We start from the raw sequence: 19349 nt of genomic DNA on the forward strand, positions 1-19349 counted from the left end.
CGTCCATGAAACAACTTGAAGCTGCCGCCGGCGACCTATCGAGGGACGCAGTCGTCCCTGCCAAAGCGGTGCTGAAGATCACTAGCATGACGGTATACATCCATCTACGTGTATCCTCACTGAGTCGTACGTGATCTCCGTATCTGCAGGACGCGTTCCGCGTCGAGTTGGCCGACCACAGGCCCGCAGTCGTGAAGCAAACGTGTGGCCTGCTGGGCGCGCTAGCATGGGCGTGCGGCGCGTCGTTTACGTGCGTCGTGGAAGCGCTGCTTGTCCCGATCTTGTTGATGGCGATCAAGAAGAAGCAGACGAAAGTGATCGCAACGGCCGCGCGCCATTGTCTGGATTGCATGGCCAAAGCCAGCCGGTTCGCCATCGTCATATTGGAGAAGACGTATCACCACGCCAAGCAAGGTGCGACTGCTACTGCTAGTACTACTAGGTCCATTGACACCGGTGGTGCACTTTACCCTTCCACGTACCTAAGCTCACCTGACTAGACGATGCCTTGCGCATGATGTGCTTGTCGCTGGTGGAGCTGGTGCTTCGTCATGGGGATGTCGACAATGTCATGAGCCGTGAGGTGTACATTCCGCCCCGTCGACTCATTCTCAAGACTTTGCGAGACCACAATGTTGCAGTACAAACCCACGGCCGGATGGCGCTCTGTCTGTTATGCGAATACGGGTATGGCGGCAACTATTCGGAACATTCTTGGAGCCATAGATAGTTATCTTATCATCGAAGGATAGCTAATCTGACAGTGTAAATGTATGGCAACGTTGTAGGCAGGAATGCATTGCCGAGCTACGGCATGTAGTGGACACGGATCTGTTGGAGCTGGCCATGGCCGAGTACCCAGAGTCCCTCTTGGCTACAACAGGTCGACAGCCTGAAGAGGTGGCAACTGAAGCGAGTATGTTGTGCGTCATCCCTGAGGGTGACGAAGGCGACGTCGCCAACGCCTGGGATGATTTGTCGACGGTGCTCATTGGGGACTCATCCCCCCCTCGAAGCGGCGACCAGCTGGACTGGAGCGTGTCGAGACTATTGAAGATGAAGACAACGGCGCAGACGAAAATTGGCGTGAGTCGGCGATGGCTGCCGTGGCCAACAAACTCGACGACAGCTGGGATGACTTGTCGACGGTGCTCATTACAGAGTTGTCGCCCCCTCAAAGCGGCGACCAGCTGGACTGGAGTGAGTCTATGATTGAAGTCGATGCCCATGATGACGGTGCTGACAACGATTGGCGTGAGCCGGCGGTGGCTGCCGTGGCCACCCAATTCGACAACAGCTGGGATGATTTGGCGTTGTCATCGACCTCATCGGTGATTGATGTGCCAACGCTTGACTCGACCCGGGGCCGGTCCATTCTGAACTCGATAGACGGTTTGTCGTCTATAATTGACAACGTCATAGCGACAGAGACTCGCCGCCAAGCAAGATCCATCCTGCGATGGTCCAACCTCTTTCGGCAGCATTGGCGATCACCGGCCCTCCAGCACACAGCCTTCCGCTGCCCAAGTTTTGTGTTCCCTCATCTATCAACCGAACCATAGTACCCACAGAGAACGAAAGGAAGGCCGTAATCTCCCCGGATCAGTCGGTTGCTACCAACAACGCTACTGCTCCTGCTGATCACATCGATGGCGCACGTCCGTCCGTCCAAGTCGGGCGCCGCCGCTCGTATCTCAGCCTTGTGTGGGAGACCATGTGGCGCATCCTATGGGTCGGCTACGTAATGTTTGCAGTACGTTTCCACTTCTATCTTTCCACCAAGCATCATTGTGCCCTTTCGTAGGTTGTTGGCGTGAACGATGCAGTACGAGCGTCATCACTCCAAGATGCACCAAGGTGCAATTGGGAGCCCACTGCGACCAATCGGCTGGTAAATCCGGTCAGCAACTGGAGGCCTTGACCAAGACAGTTGTCGAATGGACGGCTGCGATGAACGTGCCAAAGCATCAGGTTCAACTCCCATTTGAGGAGTCCCACAAGGTTTCGTGGGACACTGTCATGGAGGACTTGCGCCGTCGACTCGAATTGGAGCCCATGGCACGCCATGGTAGTTAGTACATAATTTAGCTATTTTGAGAATATATATTGATCTTAACAATATTAAGGCGTTTGTGGTATAATCCACGGGTGCTTGAGAATGATCTCCAACGGCAGGCAATGGATCGGGTCTTTGATATGGAGTAAATCCCTCGCTTTGATGGAAATAAACATCGCAAATCCACGGATTGAATGCGGTTGTATGGGGATGTGGTGTCTGTGGCTTCAAGTGGCGGCGTACCGACTGATAACTCGTACATGAGCACTCCAAATGTCCAGATGTCCACCTAAAAGTCAGATTTCAGAGGTCGTACAACAATCCACAATGACAATAATATATTAATATCATAATACTATTAATACGTAGTACTACGTATATTGGAATACTTACAATTATTAATACGTAATATATTGATTATATGAACAATCCAATACAATACTATTAATAGTATACTGCTTGAAGTACACTGTATTAATAGTAGGTACTACTACACCACTTCCCGTTCAAGTTGAAATCAATTTCCAGTTCAATTTGAACGGGAAATGGTGTAGTATTATTATCAGTGTAGAATTGTCCGGTTACATCGCGCAACTTTATCCGATGTGTACATGATGTGTACATACTATTATTAATAATAGTACTACTACCTGTGATTGCACGAGTGTAAGTTTACGGTACAATTTATTATATTATACAGTTTATTGCACGGACACTTTACCACAAATATATTCGATACCTGTATAAATAGGGTTTGACAAATATAAATTTACAAAACTTATACGTGAGCACAGTCAAAAATGATCCCACTGTTTTTCGTGGAGAAATCAGCTGTCATTCCTATTTAGGACCTTTGGGGGCTCTAATTGGATTCCATTTGAAATTTTGTATTCAAAAGTACTCCTAATTTGTGAGAGTACCCTAATTTCACACCTGAAATGTCCATTCGTGCAATCATTTTCGGACAGAGGTAGTAGTACTAAGGTAGTGCATCAATCTTCTGAACGGCATGAAACTTCCGAACGATTCGAGTTTTATCCAATCAGATTACTCTAATTTGGCGTAAACATCACTGATTGGTAGTGATAATATTCATGGCAGTAATTACTACTTGGAGTTCACACGAAAACCCAACCAATTATAATCACGCCAAACTAAATTAATACGAAGTAATGATTTAGCAGCATATACTTGACTGTGGGTATGGGCGTCAAGCTCGTGGATGTTGCCTCGGTTGAAGGCGATTGCCATCGCTTCGACGTTTGTTGACCTTTCCAAACCAACGGTGAGCAGTAAGACCCCCAATTGGTTCAAAATTGATTTCGTACCTGTGGTGTTTGTGGCCGATGTCGTTGCCTCGTAAGTTCTCTCGCATGTACATGTAAAAAGCGAATGGAATCAAGGACGCCGTTGGCACGGGATCGTGTATCAAGACAAGGGGTACGCGAAGACATTCTGTTCTTACCTGCGAAGCCGGTTGTGCGCAAACGCGTCAAGACCAACGGCGAGTGGCATTCCATCGAGGACCTTCATGCGGCCCCAGCGAAATGGCAAAAGCGCAGTGAATCGTTTTACTCGTTGTTTTTAAATTTGATCCAAATTTAATTACTAGTAATACAGCTTTGAATCCAGTGGAGAATGCCAGTATTATATTGAATCGAATTTTAATTCGTATTATAATTCAATATATACAAATCTCCTCATGTTTGAAACCGTTCGGGGAATATGTGCACGTTAAAATTCATCATGCTTTTGTTTCGTCATATTAATTTGCCTACAGATATCAAATCATGCCAAATCGCAGTTGCTTCATATGTAAAATATAGCCCTTGAATTATATTTTCTTTCAATGCTAAAAGCTCAATATAATAAAATGGTAATCCCAAGCACTCAGACTTTAAAAATTCGACAAAATCTGCTTCAAAAACCGTTCGGATGATTGATGCGTTACCTTACTGTACTGTACTTCCTCTGTTCGATATTAGAGCCGACATTTGACTTCTCAGTGAGCCTACATATTCAATTTTGATCCAAATTTGATGAATCGAACCACATTTGAAAGAGTATCAAAAACGGGAGGTAAAGTTCTTTGACGGAAAAGCTCGAAAAGCACGTCTTTATGCTCAAAAACTGCTTCGTTTTTTCGCACTTTTATAAAAATACAAATATCAGATCTTTGAGTTTTATATTTATTAGGGACTTGAGAAGTGGTTCACCCAGAACGTACGGATAACGTCCGGATAGTTTACAACACTTGAATTCACTATTGGCAAATGTTGCTTGTAATTTGGAAATAGTAGTGAAAAGGTGATATGTCGGCGGTATATGCGAACAGAGGAAGTAGTTAAAACGACGGTCGACCTGCCATTGTTCTGGAGAATATCATCATCACCACTGGAGCCGTTGTCGTGGCAGGATGGGCTCAGCGCCTGTATTTTGCGTGATCGCCGCTATGACAGTGTCATGATGGGTTGAGTCCTCACAGCAACGAAGCTCCCCTCTGCATGTATATCCTCCATCTGACTTCTACGCATGCACTTCGTCTTCCTAAGCAAATCATCGCTAGCGGTATCTCAAGAGCTTAAACCATGTCTGGACGACGTCGTCGTCGACACGGGTTTGACTGGATCACTCAAATACTGTATGGTTCCTGTCGCCTTTCATGTGAATTCATTTCCTACCGCTAACAGACTACCGACGGAATAACGTTAAGCAATACCGTGTAACATATATAGATTTAGACAGTGGCGGGGCAAGTATCCGGATACGGATAGTGTAAATTTCAATATGCTTACAATAATCAAGTGTAATAATCCAATTATATAATTTTACAGAGGAGTCCAAATCTATATGGCTGTCTAAACCAATATACGTTACACGGTATGTGTGGCGACGCCAAGTGGCAGCTGCGACCGCTGTCTTTGCCTTGTGCCGACCACCCAAGGTCAAAACACTCGACTTGCCGACGTCACACATGGAGCAAACACCAGCAGGTTCCACCACAAGGAATAATAGCAAGTCCATGTGGACTTTATCGCAATGTACGAGACGACATTCATCACACGACCTTGGATGTAGCTTATGAGCTACCACAGCTATAACGTTACATTGAGATGACACGGAACTCGTCTCAATGTATCGCAGCGAGTTAGGCATTGCCGACGTACAGAGGGAATGGGCCCATTGAGGGTGGAGGCGTGCCTTGCCTTCCTCTCATCTACTGCCAGTGGTATGTATACCGCCGGTACATGTGTATCTTCGAGCATGATTATTATACTCGGCAATTGTCAAAATCGACACCATCGTGTTTTGTCACTTGCCGCTGATTGGTCCATCTCGTGACGCAGGTCACGCGCGTTGATGATGCCTGCTCGTACGAGAGTCGTACATTATGTACTATGTACGTACGTCCACTTTCCATACAATTTGGACCATCCATTTCGCTGACAATTCGTACGGACACGTACATCATGTATGTCGTACATTGTGTAATGTTGCAGGAACCAAGTCAAACACGCGGACAACGTGACAGAGGGTGGCCCATGATTCAGTCATCGATTTGCGGTAGGGAAGGAACGTATGTGTCTCAAGCCAGGATCCAAGAAGCTCACGTGGGCGGCGGTCCGTGAACACAACAAGGCGGACGATGCGTGGATCGTGATCCACCACAAGGTCTACGACATCTCCCACTTCGACACGCACCCCGGTGGGGCGGTCATGTTTACGCAGGCGGGGGAGGACGCGACGGACGCATTTGCCGTGTTCCATCCGTCGTCAGCCCTCAAGTTGCTCGAACAGTACTACATCGGTGACGTGGACGAGTCGACGCAAATTGTGGACCCGACCTTGACGGAGGAAGCGAAGAAGACGCAGAACGAGTTTGTTGCCGCATACCGCAAGCTTCGACTTGACGTGAAGCGCTTGGGACTGTACAACGCCAGCAAGGGTTACTACTTGTGGAAGACACTATCCACGTTGAGCATTGGTCTCCTCTCGGCGTTCATCTGCTTCAACACGACCAGCACGGCCGTGATCATGGTCGCGGCGGTGATCCTCGGTCTCTTCTACCAGCAATGTGGGTGGTTGGCGCACGACTACGGCCACCAGCAAGTGTTTGACAACCACACGTTGAACGACCTGTGCATCGTAATGGTGGGCAACTTGTGGCAAGGGTTCTCATGCCAGTGGTGGAAGAACAAGCACAACACCCATCATGCCATCCCTAACTTGCACACGGACCCTGTCGACGGATACCACGGCGACCCCGACATTGACACGATGCCGGTGTTGGCGTGGTCGCTCAAGATGGCCAAGGAGGTGGAAAAGGGGTCGTGGGGGCCCTTCTTCATCAAACACCAAGCGGCGTTGTACTTTCCCATCCTCTTGTTCGCGCGCGTGAGTTGGGTGTTCCAGTCGTACCTGTATGCGTTCCGCAGCATCGGACCGGGCGGCACGTTTGACCCGCTCCAGTACCCCGTGCTCGAACGCAGTGGGTTGGTGCTGTACTACACATGGAACGTGGCGTTGGTGTACTTTTCGGGCATGTCCTTCGTCCAAGCGATCTCGTTCTTGTGGGTCAGCCAAGCATCATGTGGGTTATTCCTTGCGCTCGTGTTCAGCATTGGACACAACGGCATGGCCGTGTACGATCGCGCCGACAAGCCCGACTTCTGGAAGCTCCAGGTGCTCACCACGCGCAACATCTCGCCGACGTTCCTCGTGGACTGGTTCTGCGGCGGACTCAACTACCAGGTGGACCACCACTTGTTCCCGACCGTGCCCCGTCATAACCTGGCGCAGCTCAACGTGCTTGTCAAGTCCTTGTGCAAGCAGTTCGCGGTGCCGTACCACGAGACGGGCTTCTGGGCCGGCCTCGGCGAAGTCGTGGACCATCTCAAGGACGTGTCCAACGAGTTCATCCGTGAATTCCCTGCCATGTAAGAACGCGCTCCTGGTGCCTACTACGACAACCGATGTAACTAATCAACGTTGACGACATTCGGTTTAGTTATTGCGTACTACTAACGTTAATACTAAGCTGTAAAACCAGTTTACTGTAACCTGTTTTCAACCAGTTTATATTTCAGGAATTTACAGTTAACCCGCTCGGACATACTAGTATACTATTATATGGTGCACGTCATCTATAAACTACCAACTTTTCACAAAATTTTCTGACTTCTATTTCATATTCATTACTCAAAATTGCAGCAAATTGAGACGTAGAATCGACAGATCTCAATGTGGTGAAGAAATTCTACGTCTCAGATTCAAATTTGGTGATGAATTGGTCCAGAAATAGATATTTAAACTAGTGGTATTTTACATGGGCGCTTGGATATTTGGCCATAGGGGTGGCCGCTCAAATGTATCTTGATTTTTGTATGTGACTCTTATCCGTATTTAATATCCGGAGGCAAGGGGGACCTTTAACCTCCCACTCCAGTGATAAAACGCATGAAATCGGTATTTAACGTATCTAGATTTTGGGTTTAACTACATTAATTGCACGTTAAACAATAAAACCTCCACTCTTCAATTTGGCCAGTTGGAAGTTTTTAGATGACGTGCACCATAGTAACGTAAACAATCCTTGATTTGCCGAATTTTGATTGTGTTGTTTGGAGCACATTGCATACAGTACAGGCCTTGTCTGGGTGCGGCCCGACAAGAAGAACAGCTAGATCATTCGGTGAAGTGGGAAGCTTAGATCCGGGCTCTCGTACGGCCGCGCTTGCGCCGACGGCCTCCTTGGCATTCAGAGCCAACGTAAGGCTTGGTCACTACTTCGAAGTACTTTACTACGTAACAGTTAGTAGGTTTCATCCAACAACTTCATCCAATTTCATCCAATAATGTCATCCCAATGGCATCCACGCTTTAATTCAACAATTATATTATATTAACCATAGTATCCAAGGTTGGTATTAATATTAAATGTTGTCCGGTCAGTCTTAATATTTCTGTCCATGTTTCAAGATATTCCGAGCTTTTTATTGGTCATTACCCAAATTTTCCAAATAACGCAATCGTTCACGCTTTCCGGCATAACTCAGACATGGATGCGAGTTTTGAGGCGTGGATCCTCTAAACCTGGGATAGTCCGTTCTGTCTGGCACTCATTTTCATAAAAAACCAAAAAGTATTGATCGACAATTTTTTGGATTGCGAAAATATTTTGTCCAGATACGACTCAGTTTCGGACATGTTCCCGAATTTATTACTTCGAAGTAAGTACTATTAATAGTACTATGTATAATAATACTTCGAGGAAGTAGGTGGACTTCGGATTCACAGTCAAAGTGCAGATTAAAATTAATTCCCTCGTTCATCGTACATTGTGTTGGTGCTGTTGGATCTCAAGACCCCCAACAATCAATTACTACGTACGAGTAGTATTGAAAATGTCCGGCGCCTTATTTTCTATATTTCGTTGTTAATTACTTCGAAGTATTGTTTCGTCAATTATCTTTTACCCTTAACGTTAGAGCATCTCCACCGCGGCGACAGTATATTTTGCAATAAAATTACATAAACTTCGATTTTCCCGAATAGCATTTGTTGTATCCGGTACAATTTCGGATAAATGTACGTTATCCCGGAAATTTGGTGCATCAGTTACTATTGTAGGGGCCTTTTGGGAAGATGCATCAGATAGGACAGTGTAACTTCGTTATTACTGAAGCAATGTCAATGTCTCTTTCGAATAATATTTCTTCAGGCTACACTTGAAATGGGTTGCATTGACGTGATGAATAGCCAGGGTCACCGTCGCCTTCTAAATTTGAGCGGAAAATGTGTTGATGGAAATGACACCTAAATTGTGTTAGTAGGTGCTAGTATCTACTAAAAATTCTGATTCGTCTTCACTGATTGGCTATAATTACCATTAACACATCATCTTATTGGATGACCAAAGTTCACGGAATCATCAAGCGACTTGCCCAAAGCAGGAACTCCTCCATCGATCGACACACATCGTTCTCCACCATCTACTCCGCACAACACAGTATCTAAGTCTTCATTTAAGCCCTTGTGTGTTATAAGACTTTTATTTGAGTGAAGTAAGTGTACGCTTTGATGACAAAAGGAGCCTCAGTTGCTGACAGTCCCTGCGATTTTGTCAATATTTCATGCATTTTTTGCCCAAAATTGGAGTAAATCAGAGCGAATTGAAGATAAGATCATGGTCTTTCTATGACTAGTTTCGAAACCGCCAAATTCGCAATATCCCAATAACTGAAGATTTTGGGGACATCCCGCTGATACCCGCCCGGATAAGTATCCAATTATCCGTACTACGTACACCCGAAGTTTTTTCTAACGTAAACAATCATTGATTTGCCAATGCATCATTGATTTGCCGAACTTCTTGCCCAATCGAATGTCAGAATTGATATGATTGGATAAAATTATTGACCGCAACAATGAAACCCTTAGTAAGTTAATACTATTCCAGCAATTATTTTATGGAGTTTCAACCTTATTTGGAGGTACGTTAAACCTACAATAATTAATTACTTTATAAACGAATAGTAACTGTATAAATCGATATTTGTATCGTTTGCTCTGCCCTTTTATAATACTTTAATTAAGTCTAAATTTCGGCAAATCAATGATTTACTGTTTCGAGTGGACAACTTTAAAATTTTATTACTTCAATTACAAACATTGAAATTGACTTGTGTTTGAATCTAACTATTGCGCTTGGACTAACAGTAAGGATTATAAAAATGCTGCAATAATTCCAAATTCAACTTGTAAAAACTGCATGGGATAACCTTGCATCATCCTAATTTACTCTCATCTGTACTAATTAGGATATGACCTAATATTTATGTTGGATGATGTTGGGATGACGCAAGATATATACTAATGTTACCACGGGTATTCGAAATCCATATATTAATAACCGCATAACTTACTCTGAGTGGACAGGAAAATGAATTATTGTGCTTTGCACTAGTTTTGGCGTCTGCTTTACGTGGTTAATTGACAGTTTGGATTATCCTTTTTACATTTACTGTTAAGGCATTCCTCCGCGAGGGCCGATACTAGAACCACATGTTATGGAAACGCTTCGCCAATTTGTAACGCGCCTGCTCGATGTGTAAACTTCGGTTTTTACTTCTCTCAACGCTTCATACCTCGTGCTTCGACCGATCCTCTTCAAAGTTCGGTCCTCCTCTTCTTACTCAGCCCTTATCCGGATTCCCACACGACGGATAAATCCTCGCGGAAATAATCCGGGGAGGCCTGGGATCGAACCCACGACCTTTGAGTTAAGAAACCGAGGCTCTACACTGAGCTGTTTTCCCTCCCCTAACTTACGTGGCTAAAAGAGTGGTACTACTGCTGTAACTGTGTTACAAAGTTGAACAAATACCTAGGTGTTTTAGCTAATTCACTGGTGTTTTATAAATGCCAAATAATTCTGAGCAATAATAATCACATGTGATGCTGAAGTGACCAAAACACCTTGGCTGTTCTTCCATCGCGTAGTACATGCAGGTAGCATGTACTATTCGATGGAACAAGAAGATGGCGTGGTTTTCTACGATGTGACACCCTACGTACATTGCTGTACAGTAGAACTTCGGCGTAATGTGTCATTTGTAATATCAAAAGATGTTCATGATGACGAGTGCATTGTGCAATTTGGTCCCGAGAATAGCAGATAAAACTTCGATTTGCATTTTTCAAATGTGCAAAAGCGAGGGAGTTGCATAAATGACCTCACTATAATTACATTCTGTAGCGAAACGTAATCCTAAATCACTGTACGGCTTATCTAAAACACTGGGGTTGATGTAACAAACACCCAGGTTTACGGTGTGAATAGCCAAAACGAGTGAAAAGCACAATCCTTCTTTGTTGGTGACAAAGTGAGCTATTTATTTGATCATGGAATACAGGTGTATTTTTCAGGGAAATTACTTCGAGTAATTATTTCGAACCCCTTCAACGAAGTAAGGACGTGACACAAACATGTACCCTCTGTTTAGTGACGGCGGGTTCCTCCAACGTCAAAAGTTCAACCCAGCGCTAAAGTGTTTACCCGAATGTATGGACAAAGCTCAAAAGCGATCAGGTTCCACTAAAGGCAAGATCAGAGAGCATCATCCAAGTGGGCGGCAACGATGAGCACTGGACACGGCGTTTTCACGCATTTCGCTTGTGGGGCTAGTCCGCGTCGTAGTTGCACCATAAGGATACGGTAGAAAGCAGGCTTCTGAGAGAATATATCTTGTACTTCGATGTAACAAGAATGATTTCGATAATTGGTCGCACCTGCGTACTGTATATCAAGTCGGCGTGAACTCCAAAAAAGTGCCTACGTGTAAAGAATGGTTTCTTCGTGAGTATTACTCGAAAAAAGTTGGCTTCAAATATTGTGCTTTCGAGTGAAAATTCATTGTGTTGTGGCGTGGTTTCTCGTTGGAATTTAAATCGATTTGATTGGCTACCTCAAAATTATTAACCAATCAAAACCTTCTCAATGAAATTCAACCAATCAGATCGATTGGGGATCGGTTTGGTCGATTGCACCCCCTCCCCAAATTTGTATCAAATCGACAATAGGTTTCGAACTTAATAGACTTTCAGTTAGGGGAAGTTTACTGTTATTATATAAGTACTTCGAACAAATACTAAGACTTAGTAACGTTATGAGATATCGATAGTATACTCCTGAGTACCAGTATTATTAGTACCATCGTTCAAGATATCGAAGGTCGCAATATATCTACTACTACGTATTATTTTCTCGGAAGCCTGTTAGAAAGCATTGACTTCATCCTTGTATCCTTCTAGACCCTTCACTGAAAGGTCTGAAAAGGTACAGTACCTTGCCGTCAAGTTGGGTCTTCATGCGTTTCAACCAATCATACCAGATGGCAGAGTATGGAGAGTACGGGATTTGGTCAAAATACATGGACGAAATAGCCGGCTCAACATGGCTACGCCACACAGTTGCTTCGAAGTACGAACGCCAAATGCCACAAGCGCCTGAGGCTGCTGCGGGAGGAAGCGCGGCGACGGAGTTCCTTCAGCATCGTTTCCTGCATGCACATGCAAGGGAACAAGCGCGGGACATACGCCGATGGCATCACAAGGATGCGACAGGATGCTGCACATGTGAGACATGGTCTCCTTGTGTTACACCAAAACTTCGAATTCACAGGATACACGAATAACAAACGGGTTAAAGGCGAGTGTCGCCTTTAGTGTCCAACTGACACACAATCGATCACCTATGGGAATCCGCCGCCGTCTGTGCGGGCACCATCTCGTTGTTCAAGTGGGGGCAGTCATGCTGCTCAGCGCTTCGTTATGCTACGGCGAACCCGTCGAGTCGGCGGCGTGGACGTTTGCGTCCGACACTGCATGGTGCGACTACCACTGCTCGGCGTACAACCCCACCAACCATGCTTCGTGTGCGACGTCGTGTCCTCATTCCCGACTCTTGATGGACGGTGATGTCGACCCTCTCCAGTTGATTCTATGCCGCTCCGGCAATACCACGGCCGTGAATCCCATGCTGTCCTTTCCTGTGACCCCGAACGGCGCCGAGTTGGCCGAGTTTTGGGCGCAGTTCCAAGCGACGATGGACCTTGTCTTGGAAGGATGCGACCCCATGCTGACGGCATGTTCGTTGACCACAGCTTCCTTCACGTCTGCATCCGTCGAGGTAACTACTCCCCTTCCTATCCCGTTCAACTCCCACGCTCGCTCATTCTCTCCATGTAGACCGCTCCGCCGACCGAGGCATTGCCGACGTTAGTCAAGCTGCGACGATCGCATGAGGAACACCTGTGCATCCCCCGAATCCAGTCGCTGTTGCATCCTTCGTCCCCATTGCGACTACTAAGTCGAAGCAACGAAGTGGATGCCGGTATACTGTCTTCACCAACCAACATCATCCTGTCTGTCGTCATAAAGAAGATGGACACACGTTCGTAGGCAGCACGGTGGCAGTCGTCCACGCGACTGCATCCGACATGGCCGCGATCCAAGGCCTCGCATGCGTTTACCACGCCGCGCTCTTGCCGCCGTTCATGAAGTTGAGTCCGCTCGCGCGCTCTTTCGCGGCCTCGTCCTCGTCCATGTTGATGGCGTCGCCGGCCGTGTCCATTGCGTTCCTCGACGACGTCGCGCTCAATGCGACGCTGGTCAGTCGACTCAACGCTGGGCTCGAGCGCGTCACAGGCGTTGTGGACGTGCTATCCCTTCCGTAAGACCATCATTTCTGGCTTCAAGAGTGTTTGTCTGCTCACTGAAAGCACTAGCCATGATGAACAAGTCAACGTGCTGACGCTGCGGCCGTTTGAGAACTTCCGCACCTGGGTGCACACCCTCTTGTGGCTGTGTGAGAACCCCATGGTGCTGTATGTGACCCAGCACCGCCGCCTCTTCGAGACCCAGTTGCCGCCATCGCCTCCATCTCACCACCGCCGCAACTTGGATGCCGACACGGCGAATATCATGGGCACGCTCGGCGCGCAATCCCGCGGCATGTAAGGCTTCTTGATATCGACATTTGTTCTTGTATCAAGGGTCTTGTTCTAGTTTGGGTAATGACGTCGTGGTGGCCGTAACCGACTCGGGATTGTACTTGGACCATGATCAGATCGACCAGCCGAGTCCCCGCGAATTTGATATTGTCAACCTGAACGCGAGAAAGGTATATATATTGTCTTTCTTTTACCCCAAAATATATGTGGCTGATTCTTGGCCAAATCTATCGAAGATCGATGCATTGTACTAACTTTTGTATGTAAAGATCTTCATATACTAAGTCTCACTCGATTTTGTGGAATGTGAGTGGATCATTTGATTGGCCAATTGATTCGTGGGTTTTGATTGGTCGATATATATCGATTTAGTCTTCCGTCGATTCGAATAGATGAGAGTACCCTCTCGCACTCGAATAGCGACTTACTATACAATCCGTTTGTGGTTTGTAAGTGTAATGATTCATTTCCCCTGTTATTCATAACCTAGTGTATGCCGTTGGATATCGAAGCTTGTACATGTACGATAATATGGAGTACTAGTACACGTGTATGCTTTTTTGCCAAAGGGACTATTTGATTGGCCGAAAAGTTGAGCTCAACGTGATTCGATTGGCCAACTCCCTTTTGAACATTCGGCCTTTTCGAATGTACTACTTTTGGCAAGTCGTGTTCGACAACGTTTCATGACGTTGGATCGAATCACACTATTTGACGACGATATATATCTGTATGTAGGTGGTGCTGTACCATGTGATTGGTGATAAAGTGGACCAATCAGAGACTGTCACGTGTGGCCACGGCACCCACGTCACTGGGATCCTCGCGGGTAGCTCGTGGAGCCAGACGTCGCCAAATGTTGGGCTCGCCCCGAACGCTAAGGTTGCGTTTACCGACATTGGCACTCAAGTACAGACACGATCACCGATATTTTCGAGTTTTTCTGACATATTTTGGTCTTTTTTGGCGTTTTCAGGACCCGAGATGTGCCAACATACCGAATATCAAATGTCGTGTCGACTTGGCCACGCCGTGGAACCTCCGAGACTATATGGGCCCCCAACTGAGCGCCGGCGCGCGCATTTTCTCGTACTCGTGGGGCCTTCCCGGCGACGACTACACTCGGGTACGTACGGACTTTAAAAGTTGGAGGTATATTTACGATCGTTTGGATGAGTAGTTTCCATATGTTTGGTAAATATTTTTAATAAGTTGGGTGAGTAACAATATCGTATATATAATATGGATGATTCGTTTCCATGATTTGGATGAATATTTCTTCCATAATGTTGATGCAGTTTTTTAAAAAACAAAATCTAAACAAGTATATATATAGTTTTTTAAAATAGAAGGAGGATTCCATGGTTTTGATACTATTTTTTTTTCTAGCAAGCGAGGGATTTCGACCAATTGGTGTACAACAACCCAGAGATCCTGCTCGTGATCGCCGCGGGAAACTCGGGCGACAACGGCACGCACACGATTGCATCTCCCGCCGGTGCCAAGAACGCTTTGACGTACGAAATACATACATTCGTAAACTCTATAGAATGACCTGGATTGTTTCTATAAAAATATTTAAAAGATAATTGGAAAATCGATGATTTCGTCGGTCATGACTGATATAATCTTGTAGGGTGGGGGCATCGCTGAGTTCCGTGGAGAGTTTGGCGTCGTCACTGGGGTGTCCGGCCGTGTTCAACCCCCAGAGCGTCGCGTCGTTTTCGTCTCAGGGGCCGACCACGGACGGCCGCATCAAGCCGGACGTGGTGGCGCCAGGCCTACTTGTCGTATCGGCGCGGAGCGAAGCAAGCAACTCGATGGAAAAAACCTCCCGTCTGTGTCCGCTGCAAGGCACGTCCCAGGTAACGAACTCGCCCGTTTTATATTTCACGATATATATATATTACGGTGGGTCTGGAGCACTTTGTCAAGTATTTCAACATGAATACATTATTTTTGGTTGTCATATGTTGGAACTGTCTGGATTTGAAACAAAACTCTGTTCTTGCCACCGTTTCCAAAACATAAAATACAAATCGATCCGTTGAACCTTGTTTTTTATTTATTTTTGGAAATAAAAAATATGATATATCGTGCTTTCGAGTCAAATTTCATTGTGGCGTGGTTTCTCGTTGAAATTTAAATCGATTTGATTGGCTACCTCAGATGAGCTCAAAATTATTAGCCAATCAAAACCCTCTAAATGAAATTCAACCAATCAGATCGATTGTGGATCGGTTTGGTCGGCGTGATTCGATTGCACCCCCTCCCCAAATTTGTATCAAATCGACAATATATGACCACATTGTTTTGTATTCTCCGAAATGTAGACAAATGTTTACTTGTCAATTGGTCGACATTGCCAACATCATATCGACTACATATTGTTTGGCATCCAGACTTCTCCTAGTTTCATTTTAAAAAATGTCATGTTGACTTGTAGGCGACGCCGCTGGTGGCGGGGATGGCCGTGCTGCTGACGGAATGGCTCCGAGATGGATGGTGGAAGGATGGAGAGAAGAACGTGGCGGTGGGTATGAAATCGATCCCCGCGGCGCTTCTCAAGGCGCTAGTGATCCACAGCGCCCGGGGACTCACCCGGCGACTCAACAACATCAAGGGGGTAGTCACATGCAAAATGGCAGAATCCCAAGCGCAGCCCTTGACCCAGTACCCCGACAACATGCAAGGTACATATATGTATGTACATATATATATATTGTGCTTTTTTTCCCAAGTCATTTTGGACTGTTGAGTCTATTAACAATCGCATTTGAACTATATACTATGTATGCAAGGTTTAGTATATATATATATATATTAGTGTCTGCCCCGTAGCGGCGGAGGGACTTTATTGAATCCGGTTGTTGGATTGGCTGAAATTCCACAGAGGATGTGATTTGATTAGCTTGAGCTTTTCATGAATTCATTTTGCCTTCAGACTTTCTTTTACTCTGAGTTTTGAATCATCGATCGTTTGGACAAATTTGTGGTAGACTGTGTAGGTTGAATAATGTTCGACTGATTATGGTTGTGGGGAAATAAATATTATAATACTCTTATATATTAATGTTATATCTCCTATTAGGCTACGGTCTCCCTGACATGTCGAGCGTGGCAACGTTTGGACAAAATGCCAACTTGACATTTTTGCCCAACACCTCCGCGTCCGACTCGCCCGCCGTCGCACACAAGGGCGAGCACGTGTACAGTTTTATTATGCGTCCCAATGAAACCTTGCGCGCCACGCTGGTACGATCTATATATATTTATATTTATATATATATATATGTGTGGACATATGTAGGTATGGAACGACCCACCGGGGACTCTGTTTGCGACCAAGTTGCTGCAGAACGACTTGGATTTGTCCATCACGGTGCCCAATTCAACAGTGATATTCCATCCGATGTCAGGACAAGGCGGCGGCAAAGACGCGCTCAACAACGTGGAAATGGTATCTGTTGCGTACGACACCGTGTGGCCCCTCGTGCCGGCGGCGGCGGACGGCGACCTGCTGCGCGTGGACGTGCATGTCGCGGGGTTCGCCGTCTTGCTCGGGCGATCGCAGCCGTACGCGCTCGTGGCGTCGTCGGGACTGATTGGGCCGCGAGCAGGGGACAACGCCGCCGATTCTCCATCTCCAGCTCCACTCTTGACGACCTCAGGAGTTGTGTGGCAGCCGTGGATGACCATTTTGGTGGCAGCGCTGGGGGGGGCGCTTGTGCTAGTGGGGATTGTTGTGTGGGTATTGGCTCGGCGAAGACGAGGTCGAAGTACATACCAAGTCTATGTGGGTTCGCCCCCGACGCCACAACGTCGCCAATGTCGTCCAGGTATTATTGACACTAGTGGAGGGGATATTATACAGTAAGTTGGATGCTTATTTGTTGTCTGTAGGATCGGTCAACTTCCCCTCACCCGAGCAAAACATGTGCCCATACTGCGATTTCCTCACGCCCGACCCCGTGGTGTTAGTCGACCACGTCCAGCGTGTCCATCATAGTTAGAATAAAGTACAATGAATAAGACAGATTATACTACCAGTAGCGCCGACGAAAAGTTAATATTAGGGCACGCAAGCATACATGCATGCCTTGCGTTCACGTTAGTCGCTATCAATGCCACTTTGTAGTAAATGTCAAGCTGGTTTCACATGTCCAATGACCGATACTAGTAGAACCCTTTATACCACGACTACCAATTGTCCTGTATGTACGTACGTGCAGTACCTAACTACAGTGTACTCCACACACCAGCGGTTGCTTTCACGGATGTCAACAATATGGGCGTTCGACCTATAAATAGACTAGCTCATTCGTCACTCAGTCGTTTCAACGACGACGTGTCGTCCATAATACGTACCCTTCTGGGGCTGTTGGTGCAGCATGGGGAGCGGGTCCAGCAGCGACAAGACCGAGCTAAACTCTCGCACGGAAAAGCGACTATCTGACGCCAAGCCCGTGAGTCGGCATATGTCGGACGCGCCTGCGTACCACGACATGACCAACGCCGACGTCAACGCGATGCTGGAGGCGTTCACAGACACGACGTTGGAGCTGTCGTTGGCGAGGGAAGCCGACTTTACCGGGTTCCTTGCCCAGCACAATCTGCCCGCGTTCGACGCCATGCCAGCGCACGTGTATAAGCTGTCGCAGCTCATGGAGCTCAACTTTAGCCACAACCAACTCACGAGTTTGGACGATGCGATTGGCGAGCTAGCCCAGCTGGAACGTCTCGACGTGGCCAACAATCGACTGGCGCAGCTGCCCAGTGGGATATGCAAACTCGTGCGGCTCAAGACGCTGATTGTGTCGGAGAACCAATTGACGGCTCTCCCGGCAGACTTGGGGGCGTGCACCGCCCTCACCAAACTCGTTTGCTTCAAAAACCAACTCGCGACGTTGCCCGACAGCCTCGGGGGCTGCGTCCCCCTCGAAGAAGTCAACTTTTTCAACAACAAACTCACCAGTCTCGGCGCTGGCTTTTACGACCTCGTCCATTTGTCGGACGTGAATATCGCGGTACGAAAATGGTATGTTTTAGGATCTGCGACGATGCTGACGTTGTCACAGGGCAATGCACTCACGCAGCTGGAACCGTTTACCAAGCTGGTCAACCTCAAGCGATGCGCGGCATATCTCAACAAGCTCAAGGTGTTTCCAAGCCTCGTCACCTGTACGCAGCTAACGCAGGTAAGAAAGACTCGTACTAGTAAATTTAGTACGCAACCCTACTAACTACACCATGTGTGGACTATTCATAGCTCCAAGTGTATCGAAATGCGCTCAAAGAGTTGCCAGACTTGACCAACTTGGTGCTTCTCACCGACTTGGACGCCAACACAAACCAGATCAAGGCCATTCCACCGTCCTTGTGCTGTCCGCAGTCGACCCTCCGAAGCCTCAACTTGCGGAAAAACAGACTCGTGGCCTTGCCCCCCTTCCTCGGCAACCTGACGCATCTCGAGATCCTCAACATTGGCGGCAACCCCATCAGCTCTCCGTTGCCAGTGGAGCTGACTCACTTGACCACCCTCGTAGCGTTGCTGCTCGATGACTCTAACATTACGGTGCTGCCCAGTGAACTTGCGGGCATGAAGTCGTTGGTTCGGGTGGACGTGGGCTCTCGAATTGACCACTCCGATACAACGACGAAGTCTGTCATGGACGCGCTTGAAGCCACTTGCGACAGAAACAAAGGCTGGTTAAAGCAGTCATAAGGAAAGAACACACTACTCTTTCGATTAATAGTAGTAAATCGAATACTAGTCGTCT

The 19349-nt window shown here is 46.8% G+C and overlaps 4 protein-coding genes across 11 annotated transcripts; all 4 read left to right on the forward strand.

Annotated features, from left to right (window-relative positions):
* Positions 1–5: 5 nt before the first annotated feature.
* H257_17076 (hypothetical protein) lies at positions 6–2076 on the forward strand (the record flags this gene model as incomplete). Its single annotated transcript, XM_009845734.1, has 8 exons — positions 6–92; positions 150–414; positions 501–687; positions 789–984; positions 1017–1369; positions 1423–1753; positions 1805–1825; positions 1906–2076. The coding sequence occupies 8 exons, from the start codon at positions 6–8 to the stop codon at positions 2074–2076; spliced, it is 1611 nt and encodes a 536-aa protein (XP_009844036.1).
* Positions 2077–5604: 3528 nt separating this feature from the next.
* Positions 5605–7105, forward strand: H257_17077 (hypothetical protein). Its single transcript, XM_009845735.1, has one exon. The coding sequence runs from the start codon at positions 5636–5638 to the stop codon at positions 6995–6997; it is 1362 nt and encodes a 453-aa protein (XP_009844037.1). The 5' UTR covers positions 5605–5635; the 3' UTR covers positions 6998–7105.
* A 5138-nt stretch (positions 7106–12243) lies between these two features.
* On the forward strand, positions 12244–17690 carry H257_17078 (hypothetical protein). 8 transcript variants are annotated; one of them, XM_009845742.1, is made up of 13 exons: positions 12244–12746; positions 12806–12950; positions 13019–13289; positions 13345–13572; positions 13625–13739; positions 14308–14478; positions 14546–14695; positions 14959–15086; positions 15206–15434; positions 16016–16262; positions 16661–16824; positions 16880–17408; positions 17473–17690. In XM_009845742.1, the coding sequence occupies exons 1-13, from the start codon at positions 12312–12314 to the stop codon at positions 17580–17582; spliced, it is 2922 nt and encodes a 973-aa protein (XP_009844044.1). In that variant the 5' UTR covers positions 12244–12311; the 3' UTR covers positions 17583–17690. The 8 variants fall into 8 exon arrangements, with proteins under 8 accessions (XP_009844044.1, XP_009844041.1, XP_009844038.1 ...); XM_009845739.1 differs by having other exon boundaries at positions 14308–14451; XM_009845736.1 differs by having other exon boundaries at positions 12806–13289.
* A 248-nt stretch (positions 17691–17938) lies between these two features.
* H257_17079 (hypothetical protein) lies at positions 17939–19336 on the forward strand. Its single transcript, XM_009845744.1, has 3 exons — positions 17939–18596; positions 18648–18767; positions 18839–19336. Exons 1-3 carry the CDS (start codon positions 17961–17963, stop codon positions 19292–19294), a joined length of 1212 nt encoding a protein of 403 aa, XP_009844046.1. The 5' UTR covers positions 17939–17960; the 3' UTR covers positions 19295–19336.
* Positions 19337–19349: the final 13 nt, after the last annotated feature.

The sequence above is a fragment of the Aphanomyces astaci genome (genome assembly GCF_000520075.1).
Source record: "Aphanomyces astaci strain APO3 unplaced genomic scaffold supercont1.97, whole genome shotgun sequence".
NCBI lineage: Eukaryota > Oomycota > Saprolegniomycetes > Saprolegniales > Verrucalvaceae > Aphanomyces > Aphanomyces astaci.

Excerpts from the sequence above, each read along its gene's own strand:
- H257_17077 (XM_009845735.1), top strand. The coding sequence starts at position 5,636 with ATGTGTCTCAAGCCAGGATCCAAGAAGCTCACGTGGGCGGCGGTCCGT.
- H257_17078 (XM_009845742.1), top strand. The coding sequence starts at position 12,312 with ATGGGAATCCGCCGCCGTCTGTGCGGGCACCATCTCGTTGTTCAAGTG. Across the intron at positions 15,435-16,015 it reads CGCTGCAAGGCACGTCCCAG|GCGACGCCGCTGGTGGCGGG; the intron begins GTAACGAACTCG and ends GTTGACTTGTAG. Across the intron at positions 16,263-16,660 it reads GTACCCCGACAACATGCAAG|GCTACGGTCTCCCTGACATG; the intron begins GTACATATATGT and ends ATCTCCTATTAG.
- H257_17079 (XM_009845744.1), top strand. The coding sequence starts at position 17,961 with ATGGGGAGCGGGTCCAGCAGCGACAAGACCGAGCTAAACTCTCGCACG. Across the intron at positions 18,597-18,647 it reads TGTCGGACGTGAATATCGCG|GGCAATGCACTCACGCAGCT; the intron begins GTACGAAAATGG and ends ACGTTGTCACAG. Across the intron at positions 18,768-18,838 it reads CCTGTACGCAGCTAACGCAG|CTCCAAGTGTATCGAAATGC; the intron begins GTAAGAAAGACT and ends GACTATTCATAG.